The sequence below is a fragment of the Pipistrellus hanaki genome (assembly GCF_964339955.1).
Source record: "Pipistrellus hanaki genome assembly, chromosome: 4".
In the NCBI taxonomy this organism is placed as follows: Eukaryota; Metazoa; Chordata; class Mammalia; order Chiroptera; family Vespertilionidae; genus Pipistrellus; species Pipistrellus hanaki.
The window spans coordinates 89,806,682-89,818,199 of NC_140506.1; the positions used below are offsets into that span (position 1 = coordinate 89,806,682).

The following is an 11,518-nucleotide window of genomic DNA, read 5'->3' on the forward strand; positions in this document are numbered from 1 at the left end:
ACAGCCTGCAGAAGAACACCATCGGGCCCACGGGAGCCCAGCACCTGGCAGATGCGCTGAAGCAGAACAGGACTCTGAAGGAGCTCATGTGAGAAATGCAGAAAGGCCAAATTGGTATCCTCAGTGTCTAACACAATGCCCAGCGTATCATAAATAATTGTGAGCATGGGGAGGGAGGGATGGATGGATGGATGGATGGATGGATGGATGGAAGGGTATTTGAGTGGATGGATGGGTGGGTGGATGGGTAAGTGTGTGAGTGGATGCATGAATAAATGTATAGGCGCAGAATAACTGGCTTTGGACCCCAAACAATGGACCAGGAGAATGGAGATCCAGATTCACAGGACTGATGAGCCACAACTGTTTCAGGCTCACATTTACTGCCTCTCGACTAGCAGAAGAAAGCAGCATTTCCTAGCCACCTTCACATAACATACCACAGATACCTCTCACTAAAGAGTTAGTCTTGCCTCCTGGCCCCTGCTCCCCTCCAGGGAGCCAAGGACTTTGCTACCTTCATCTCTGACAGGAAGCAGGAGGTCACGTACAGAGATCACTGCCAACCAGCCTCCAGCAGGAGAGACTCTGTACTGGCTGGCACCCTAGAGACGACAGAGACAGCCCACCCTGCCCAGCTGTCCCAGGAGGCCGGCTCACCGTGTCCGTCTCTTACAGGTTCTCCAGTAATAGCATTGGCGATGGAGGTGCCAAGGCCCTGGCCGAGGCCCTGCAGGTGAACCAGGGCCTGGAGAGTCTGGAGTGAGTCTGTCTGACCACCCTCCAGCGGTGGCTGTGGGCAGAGGGTTTCCTATCCAGGAGGTGGGTGGGTCCTGGAAGGAGGGCTGTCAGTCAGGTCCACTTCCCTGCCAGAACCCAACCAACCCCCAACTCTGGGCATGCTACGATCTCAGCGTCTCCCTCCATGCCTACCCCACCTGTGTCATCCTACCACACCCGCTCCATTTCCCTGGACAGTAGGGGGTGGTGTTTTCAGGGTGACAACAAGCACTGAAAGCCCTTTAGAAGTTGGAGCGGGAAGCTAAAGAAAGGGTCAGCAGCAGTGGCTTTTGGGGGGGGGGGGCGGGGAGCTTGGCACTGCTCCCACACGGGGGAGACTCAACTGTGCCACTGTCTCTGGGGGCTGCAGACTCAGCACATGCCCCCTCTTCTCTCTCTCTCTCTCTCTCTCTCTCTCTCTCTCTCTCTCTCTCTCTCCATATATATATATATATATATATATATATATATATATATATTGATTTTTTACAGAGAGGAAGGGAAAAGGATAGAGAGAAACATTGATGAGAGAAAGACATCAACCAGCTGCCTCCTGCACACCCCCTACTGGGGATGTGCCCGCAACCAAGGTGCATGCCCTTGACCGGAATCGAACCTGGGCCCCTTGAGTCCACAGGCTGACGCTCTATCCACTGAGCCAAACCGGTTTCAGCACATGCCCCCTCTTCTAATGCCTTTTGGAGCCACCAAACCAAAGCAGAGTCAAACTGCCCTGACCTAGCAGGGGCTGGACTGTGGGGATGAGAGAGGAAAGAGGGATGATGAAGAAAACACAATGTGGCATGGCACCTGCCTCAGGTACCCCCCAGCTCCCTGTCGAGCTTAGTGTTTCGGCTGGACTGATGGCTCCCTCCGAGTCCTGAGACAGCCACGCTAAATGTGCCCTCTCCTCTGTCTTCAGCCTGCAGAGCAATTCCATCAGTGACAGCGGGGTGGCCGCGCTGATGGGTGCCCTCTGCGCCAACCGAACCCTCCTCAGCCTCAAGTAAGTGCCAGCTTCCCTCTCCAACCAGGTGTCCCTTTGGTCAGGGGTCCGAAGGGACTGGGAAGGAAAGGCTGGAGCTGGGAAGTCCACATTCCCCCTTGGCCGGGCGGCTTGGTCCTGGAGCTGGCAGCCTGCACTTCACCTTGCTCTTGGGAGGGCAGGGCAGCTGTGGCCCTCCGCTGGCCAGTTCTGCTGCTCCCTGCCCATATACACATGGCACCCAAGCACCCATGCCTGCCCCTCACAGCTCCGAGGTCCCACTGCCTTATCCTCTTCCTGCTAGACTGTCCTCCAGGTAAGTCCTAAAGGGAGACGCTTCGCTGCCACCAGAACCGGGGCTCTCTGGGGGCACACACCACGTGACCGCTCAGGAAGTCAGGTCCCACAGGAGGTTTCTCTGGGTCTAAAAACCTGGACACCTGGGCTGGCCTCCCCCTGAGGCCTCCTCTGCCTGGGTCCGCAGCTCAGGGTCTTCTCTTTCTCCAGCCTTCGAGAAAACTCCATCAGCCCAGAGGGAGCCCAGGATCTGGCTCGAGCTCTCTGCACCAACAGCACCCTGAAGAACCTGGAGTATGTGAGGGGGTAGGGGAGGCTGGGCTTTCTAAGGCTCCTGTATGCCAGGGCCTCACCTATGCAAAGCCCAGAGACGGATGGGCCCTGTCACTCTTGCCATTATAAAAGGCTGAAGAAGGACGTGGCTGGGAGGAGGTAGCCAGGAGACCTGGCCCCTGGTGGTGATGCTGACACAAGCCCCCCACTGTCATGTCATAAATTACATCTCTGCCTGCTCCCCGGCCCTCAGCCCTTTGCTATGGACGGGCATGAGGAAGGGGCCACATGGCGGGGGCAGCACAGCACAGGAATCAGGAGGGAGTCCTCTGCCTCCTCCTGGTGGGTGCCCCGACATGGAACCTCACTGAGCTGAGCTTGGGCCCCTCCCCCTGGGGGCGTCAGATCTGTTACAACAGCCCAGGGCACATGCAAGTGCTCCACAGCGTGCGCTAGGCTATCCTGCGGGCCGATGCAGTCCTTGGTCTGGATTCCCCGGGGAGCAAGGACAGGGCACGCCATGGTCAGCTTCCGCTCACTTGCCCCTGTTCCTCTCCTTCCAGCCTGACAGCCAACCTCCTCCATGACCAGGGGGCCCAGGCCATCGCCATGGCAGTGAGAGAAAACCACGCCCTCATGTCCCTTCAGTGAGTCCCCAAGGCCCCCACCTACCTCATCCCCTGCCCAAGGCTGGGGGCTCCCCTAAACCAGGTGAAGCAGGAGACCAAAGCCAGCTCTGGGCAGGTCCCACATGGCCTCTGGGGCCTCAGGCAGGCTGCAGGTGGTCACTCGCAGGGCCACCAGCCCTGCCCCCTCCCTGCTCTGCTTCCTGAGGTTGAGCCACAGAGAGACCAATGGGGTGGGAGGTGGGTAACCCCGCTGTGCCTCTGTGCCCCTGCTTTAGGCAGGGACCACCTGGAGTCCTATTTGAGCCTGTCCCCGTACCCACCCCTGACCAGGGAGTAAACGTTACTCCTTGGGACTAAGGCTGGGGAGGGTGGCAGGAGCTCTGCCCATCAGTGGTCCCTCTAGAACACACCCCGCAGGGACTCCATCCCCTGGTGTCAGTTCTCCTGGGAGAAGCCCCTCTTCCTGGAGCCCAGGACTTCCTGGGCTCTGCTCTGGGCCACGTGGTCACGTGGTCCGTGTCTGCCTAGCCTGCAGTGGAACTTCATCCAGGCCGGTGCCGCCAAGGCCCTGGGACAAGCACTACAGTTCAACCAGAGCCTCATCTGCCTCGAGTAAGTGGGGACTCCACGGGGGCAGAGGCCTCTGAAACCCCAGGGCCCGCCAAGCTCAGGCTCACGCCCTCAGCACACAGCCTCCTCTGTCCTAAGGCCAGCAGGCATGTTTCCATCCTCATCTGCTTTTAAAAATATCTAACAGCTTTATTGAGGTACATCATTCACCGGTGTCTAGTATAGTCACAGTCGTGCAACTCACTAAATTGAGAACGCTTCTATCGCCCACTAAGAAAGCTCAGACTCATCAGTGGTCACTCCCCCTTCTGCCCTATTCCGGGCAACCACTCATTTACCACCTCTATGGATTCACCCATTCTTGACATTTCTATAAGTGGAATGATACAATATGTGGTCTTTCGTGACTGGCAGCTTTCATTTAATATGTTTTCAAGGTTCATCTACGTTGTGGCATGTGTCAGTACTTCATTCCTTTTCGTGGCTGAATAGTGTTCCACTGTCTGGATAAGACTTTCATCTGTTGTGCGACATTTGGGTTGTTTCCACTTAAAAAAATTTTTTTTTCTTGATTTCAGAGAGAGGAAGGGAGAGGGAGAGAGAGATTGAATCATTAATGATGAGAGAATCATTGATTGGCTGCCTCCTGCACACCCCATGCTGGGGATTGAGCCAGAAACCCAGGCATGTGCCCTTGACTGGAATGGAACCCGGGACCCTTCAGTCTGCAGGCCAACACTCTATCCATTGAGCCAAACCGGATAGGGCTTGGTTCCACATTTTTGTTATTACGAATAATGCTGCTGTGAACATCCATGTACATGTTTCTGTGTATGCTTTCAGTCCTCTTGTGGATACACCTGGGAATGGACTTGCTGGGTCAGATGGTAACCTTTTGAGTTTCATCTCCTTTTGACGCTGACTACGTCTCTCTCAGCTTCCCTCTCTGGCTAGTTCTGTTTGACTCTGACATACTTGTGTTCCTCAGGGTTCTACCCCAGGCCACCTTCCCCTGAAGGTGCGATCTCTCTTCTGGAAGCTCTCCTCTCCCAGGCTTTGACGTCCTTAAGGCCCCACAGCTATATCCCATCCTCTCTCCTGAGCTCCAGACCCTGTGTCTACTCCTCATTCCGCACTTCCCTTTGGGTGTCTCAATGGTACTTCAGATTGCCTGAATGACACCCCCCCACACACACACACACACACAAGCCTGCTTCTTGGTCCCCCATCTTATGACTAGACCCAGCCAACCAACCGTGAAAAGTAGAAATATCATCCTTGCTCTTGTCCAAGTCCTACTGATTCATATCCAAGTCCTGTGGATTCTCTTCCCAGTGTCCCACCCCCATGGCCACCAGCATCACTCACCTGCACCACTGCAGCAGCCTCCACATCCAGGCAATCCACGACTAGCCAGCATCTTTTCAAAATGCAATCTGTCCCTGTCCTGGTGAGAAGCGTCAGTGCTGCCCAGGGCCTGCCGGGTGAAGTCCGACCTTTAGCACGGCTTCTAGGGCCCCCGGACACCGGCTTCCTTAATGTTTCCTCAGCCTCGTCTCGCTCTCGAGAGACTTGGCTCAATGTCTTTGGGTTCTTTAGAGGTGCGAGGCCCCCTCCCATCTCCCATCCTTTGGGTTTGGTTTAGGCCTGTTTCTCTGGGCAGCCTCTGGGACCACACTGCAGCCTGTGCATAGCCTACAGCAGTGTTTCCCACACTCCTCTCATGATGAGAAGCACCTGGTGGAGTTGTTAAACTACAGATTCCTGAATCCCAACTAAGAAGTGCTAAACTAGAATTTTGGGGAACATATAGGTAAAATACAATTTTGGGGAACATATAGGTAAAATACAATTTTATCTATATGTTCCCCAAAATTCTAGTTTAGCACTAATTAGTTGGGATTCAGGAATCTGTAGTTTAACAACTCCACCAGGTGCTTCTCATCATGAGAGAAGTTTGGGAAAGACTGGCCTGCAGTGACTGCTCATTTAACCATGTCTTCTCACCTGAGTTCCAAAAAGGTGGAATCGGCCTTGCTAGTGCACAGTATAGACTCAAACGTCTGTTAAATTATTACTGCACGCTAGCACGAATGGCCGGGGTCAGAGGGCTCCCAGTGTTCTAGCTGGCTTCGAAAAGCACACTTTCTGTCTCACGCGCTTGCTGACAATGCTTCCGTGTGCTGACAATGCTTCCTTGTTTGCTTCTGATGGCCCAGACCCCGTCCCTCTGCATGTTCATTAGGAGGCCGGGGGTGACCCCGGGGGTATCGTGTACGGGGTGTGTGGTCTGAGTCAGACAGGAGGTCCAGGTTCAGCACGGCGTGCCGGAGAGCCGGCCCAGGCTGACCCTCTGCGCTCAGTTTGCAGGAGAACGCCATCGGGGACGAAGGCGCCTGCGCAGTGGCCAGTGCGCTGAAGGCAAACACGGCCCTCACTGCTCTCTAGTAAGTCCTGACGCGCGTGCTCGGCAGTCCAGGAAGCCAGCCCTTCACCCTCCTTTCACATGAAAAACCATTTTTTTGTTTCCCAGTCTAGGGAGCTGTGCTCTCGCTCCTGCAGTTACAACAAGATTTAGGGGTACAGGCAGTGTTCTCCTCCAAACCTCTATTTCCTATATCCATAGTATCTAGAGGTGCCCCAAGCACAAACTGTGTAGGTAGACTGTGCAGTATCCTTTGGACAGATCACAGCTCATTGTCAGTGCTATTTTGTCCCTTTCAACCGTAAGTCAAGGGTGGTGAAAATGAAGGGTGACTGTGAATGGAAGCTGGGCCCAGGGCAGGTGTGAGGGCTGGAGAGCCCAGCCTGTCTGGCCTGACTACACTGACAGCATCTCCTTCCTCTTAGTCTCCAGGTGGCCTCCATTGGTGCGCCGGGGGCTCAGGCACTGGGGGAGGCCCTGGCTGTGAACAGAACCCTGGAGATTCTCGAGTAAGTATTCCAGCCTCCGGCTAAAGTCTCTTGCCCAAAGAAACCAAACTGTTGATTCAAATGAATAGATATGGAGGAGGGGGGAAAAACACACCAATTTGCCCTAGCCAGTTTGGCTCAGTGGAGAGAGCGTTGGCCTGCAGACTGAAGGGTCCCAGGTTAGATTCTGGTGAAGGGCATGTACCTTGGTTGTGGGCACATCCCCAGTAGGGGGTGTGCAGGAGGCAACTGATCGACGTTTCTCTCTCATGGATATTTCTAACTCTCTATCCCTCTCTCTTCCTCTCTGTAAAAAATGAATAATATATATACATATTTTTAAATACCAATTTACAAGAAATGCACAAAGCAATTAAGTATCAAGCATGCCCCAGCTTCCCCATTCCTACTTCACCCCTTTTCCCCAGGAGTCACTACTGTTGGACCTCCTTTTCTGGAATACCTGCTTTTCTTGGTCTTGCCCGGGCTGAACATGTCCCAAGATCTTGTTTAGGAGTTCCTAGGGTGGTCTGTGTCCGCTAGTCTTGGCCTTTGAGATCTAGGAGTTTGTGGCCTCAGGCTCTGTGGGGCTTTCAGGCATGTCCAGGTTACCCCTGCTCCAGGGTTCTGTGATGCTGAGCACACAGGGACTGCTGCATGGAGAGCTGCCTCTCCTGTCTCAGCCCAGCTCTTCCTTTGGGATGTAAAAGGAGAATGAAGGCACCAACAAACCACCCGGTTGGGCTCGCTCACCCCTCGAGTGTGTCCTTCTTGCTCCCCGAAGCCAAAGACCATTTTGGCTTGAGAGTAAGGAAGGAGCAACCTAACTCCCCGTGGCTGCTGAGTCCACACTGCCTCTAACCAGGAGCCCATACTCATCTGAAGAAACATCATTTTCACCTCTCACCTATCATGTGCCTTACATTTCCTGTCTTTTCTTTCTTTATTTTTAAACCCTCACCAAGGGTATCTCCCCCACACACACCCATTGATTTTTAGAAAGTGGAAGGGAGTGGGAAAAGGGAGAGAGGTGAAAGAGAGGGAAAAACATTGATGTGAGAGAGAGAGACATCGATTGGTTGCCTCCCACATGTGCCCCAACTGGGGCCAGGATGAACCTGCAACCCGGTATGCGCCCCTAATGGGGAATCAAACCTACAACCTTTCAGTGCACAGGCCAACACTCTGAGCACTGAGAACACTGGCCATGTCCATGGCCTGTCTTTTTTTTTACAGCTTAAGAGGAAACGCCATTGGGGTGGCTGGAGCCAAAGCCCTGGCAAATGCTCTGAAGGTCAACTCAAGCCTCCGAAGACTCAAGTAAGTTGTCGAGCCCTGTCTGCACCCCCAGAGCAGAGGACTTCTGTGCTGGAACCTCCCCAGGGGATAAGATGCTCTTGATTTTCTCTGTAGCTGCTTCCCTCTGAATAGAAATAGTTCAGATTGGCCGAAATTGGTTTGGCTCAGTAGATAGAGCATTGGCCTATTGGTTCAATTCCAGTCAAGGGCATGTACCTTGGTTGCAGGCACATTTCCAGTAGGGATTGTGCAAGAGGTAGCTGATTGATATTTCTCCCTCATTGATGTTTCTAACTCTCTATCCCTCTCTCTTCCTCTCTGTAAAAAAATCAATAAATATATTTTTTTTAAAAAGAAAAGAAATAGTTCAGACTGTTCTGGTTACTATTTTATCTAGTAAAGAAGGAATATGCTAATTGACCGTCATGCCATCACAAAAGATGGCAGCACCCACAGCCAATAAGGAGGGAATATGCTAATTGACTTCCCCACCCTCAAAGATGGTGGCGCCCACAGCCACAAGATGGCGGCACCCAGTCCACTCGGCCTCACTGGGGCGGCAGGCCCAGCAAGGCTGGGCCCACCCCCAGGCAGGCCTGGCCACTCCATGCACCTGCCTTCAGAGTCCCCCAGTCCCCTCAGCTCCCCAGTCATCAAGGGCAAGCCAGAGGCACAAACAAGCCTTGGATAGTGGCCGCCCAGCTGCCTAGGCCTGGCCAAGGCTTGAACTGCCAGCAGTGGCAGCAGCAGAGGTGTGATGTGTGCCGCTTTCCCCTGATCACTAGGTTGCCTCCTACCCCTGAGGGCTTCCAGACTGTGAGAGGGGGCAGGCTGGGCTGAGGGACCCCCACCCTCCAGTGCATGAATTTTCATATACTGGGCCTCTAGTAGTCTATATTATGGATGAGTTTGTTCATTTTGCCTAGCAGAGGTCAGAGGTAAATCACTTAACATCAGCATTTTTGGTCTTATAATCTCCATGGCACTAAGATGGTACAACCTGGCTTCTCATAAACTCGTCTCAGAATTAAACGCCCACCTTGCTGTTGCTATGGCACCTGTGGACAAATCAGTTCCAGAACTATCCCACAAGATAATGCAGTGTGCTTTCAGAGGTGTGTTCTGCCCTGAGTGGCTCACTCTGGTGTCTCCATTCTTTCTCTTCCTAGTCTTCAAGAGAATTCCTTGGGGATGGATGGGATGATATGCATCGCCACGGCACTGTCTGGAAACCACGGGATCCAGCATATCAAGTGAGTGGGTTTTGGCAGTCTCTGCCCTGTCCTGCCATTCTCACCCTTAGAACTGCTCCCAGGTCAGGCCCTACCTGCTGCCTGACTTTCAGAGCCAGTGGACTCCCAGGCCCCTCAGCAGCTCTGGGGAAAAACTCAACATAAAAGAAAGCCACTCTGCCGAAACCGGTTTGGCTCAGTGGCTATAGCATCAGCCTGCAGACCGAAAGTTCCCGGGTTCGATTCCGGTCAAGGGCATGTACATTGGTTGCGGGCACAATCCCAGTGGGGGGTGTGCAGGAGGCAGCTGGTCGATGTTATCTCTCTCATCGATGTTTCTAGCTCTCTGGCTCTCTCCCTTCTTCTCTGTGAAAAATTAATAAAATATATTTTTTTAAAAGAAAGCCGCTCAGAGCCTTGTCCATGGGAGAGACCCTGGAAGCACAAGGGTTTCACCCAGAGTTCTGCATCTTACGTAGTGACCTTCTGCTCTTTACTAGAGAGAAACTGTAGCCTAGCCCTTCAGCCAATTTCTCAATTTGTCCTACTCTTTCTCTAGTCTCCAGGGAAATCACATTGGGGAATCAGGTGCCAGAATGATCTCGGAAACTATCAAGACAAATGCTCCCTCGTGCACTGTTGAAATGTGAGCACAGCAAGTTCCTGGTGGACCGGGCAGGAGGATGGCAGAGATGCAGCCGGAAGCCTCCAAACAAAAGACCGCTTTCCAGGGCGATCTCCTGTTACCCGGGAATGATGCCGCCCTGCAGGAGAGCTGGCGCACTGCAGAGGCGGGAGGTGCTGCCAGAGGAGGTGGTGAGCGCCTCTTCAAGTCCAGGGTCAGTCTCGGCAGGCGTGAGATGGACACTCTGGTCTGGGACAGAGAAAGGGTCTTCCACCGAGAGACCCAGGACTTACACCTTAAAGCTCAGCAAGTAAGAAGCTGGCCTTGAGGTCCTCATGTGCCCCCAACTTTAAAAATTACTACTTTTCCACTCATCTGGTTAAAAATCATCCCCCTCCCTCTGAAATGAGTTGACATATTCCAGGGAACTGAGTATCAGTTTGGCATTGGTGACAGAGGGGACCTCTCCTTTCTCAAGAAGAAAGTTTCAGGGCTATGATCCTTAGAGATATATGAAAGATGTGGGATTTTTATAAAGAGATATAAATGTTTTAATTATAGAATTCTGGATACAGAAGGAAAAACTTTCCCAAAGTTTTTCCCATTTTTTAAATCCATCACAAAATCTCTTACAGGCATGGATTATGTCTGGCATATGTTATTAGGAATCTGGTATACTAGTTATCAATAGCATGTTCAATAATATTAATAATAATGTTATTATTGGGCTTCTAATAATTATTATTACTCTGACTACAATTTCCCTCTGAAGGCAAGGCAAGCTCAGTTTCCATGTGGCATAGCTTCCCTCAGATGTCTGTGCTGAAAGGGAAAAGATCCTAAATGGACACCATAACTCTCATCAATTAAATAACCAAGGGAAATGCTTACAAAGATTATAGAGTAATTGTCGTTTTAAAATTTGGACAGGAAGCACTGTTGTTCCTAATGTTTCTTTCAAAATGAGTATTCAGGCAAGACTCAATGGACACTAAAACCCTGGATGAAAGCCAATTGGGGAAGAAGATATTCACATAGTCTCAAAACATCACCCCACAAAGGGTATCTAAAGGTACCTTACAGAATTTTATAAATGTTGCCTTAAGTGATTAAACTTAATGTCACCAATAATGGGACAAATGGACATCAGCGGCCCTGATGTGATGCACTGAGAAGGACATATCGCTGATGTAGTATTTTTGCCAAAAAGGTTTACCTGAATCTAATCACGAAGGAATAATCTGACAAAATCAGAATTGAGAAGCATTCTGCAAAAAAAGGAAAAAACTAGCCTGACCTCTTAAAAAAATGTCAATGCCATGAAAAATCCAAAAGACTTGGGACCGTTTTAAATGGAAGGAGATTCAAGAGACGTAACTTAAGATCTCTGACTGGATCCTAGACTGGAGGGGGGGAAACCAGCCATAAAGAACATTATTTGGTAATTGGGGACATTTGAACATGGGTCATGTGTGGTATTTATTGGATTACTTTTTTGAAAAGATATTTTTGCTGGTTACTGACAGTTTTTTCTTTCAGTACTTTCAAGATGCTATATACTGTCTTTTGGTTTGCACTGTTTCTGGCTGAATTGAGAACTCATCAGAACAAGAGTTGCAGTAGCTAAATTTTGAAGCAAACTGTGCCATGCAGGAACCTAGCACCAGAGAAACCTCAGGGGCCGAAGCAGTGGAGAAAAAGAGTGCTGTTCATGGACTTCAAAGAGCAAGCCATCCTCTCATTGGAAGGAAAGCCCTGACTTTCTCCAAAGTCTCTCCAGCACCCTCTACGTGCAACACCCAACATCTTGCTGGCTGATAAAGGAGAGATATTACAAAAAAAAGAAAAGCATTGTTACAACAGAGAAGGCCAAAAGGTGAATTTGGAGCTGAGGCAATAAATTGATACCAGGACA

The 11,518-nt window shown here is 51.3% G+C and overlaps 1 protein-coding gene across 1 annotated transcript in view; it reads left to right on the forward strand.

The window, feature by feature from the left end:
• The window catches only part of NLRC3 (NLR family CARD domain containing 3), a 32,725-nt gene extending 21,207 nt beyond the window's left edge, over nt 1-11,518 (forward strand). The window contains exons 10-20 of the mRNA XM_084882277.1: nt 5-88; nt 679-762; nt 1,703-1,786; nt 2,273-2,356; nt 2,899-2,982; nt 3,493-3,576; nt 5,898-5,981; nt 6,385-6,468; nt 7,684-7,767; nt 8,916-8,999; nt 9,538-11,518. Of these exons, the coding sequence (XP_084738403.1) occupies nt 5-88; nt 679-762; nt 1,703-1,786; nt 2,273-2,356; nt 2,899-2,982; nt 3,493-3,576; nt 5,898-5,981; nt 6,385-6,468; nt 7,684-7,767; nt 8,916-8,999; nt 9,538-9,628 (931 nt within the window). The 3' untranslated portion in view covers nt 9,629-11,518. The remainder of the gene's footprint in view (nt 1-4; nt 89-678; nt 763-1,702; nt 1,787-2,272; nt 2,357-2,898; nt 2,983-3,492; nt 3,577-5,897; nt 5,982-6,384; nt 6,469-7,683; nt 7,768-8,915; nt 9,000-9,537) is intronic.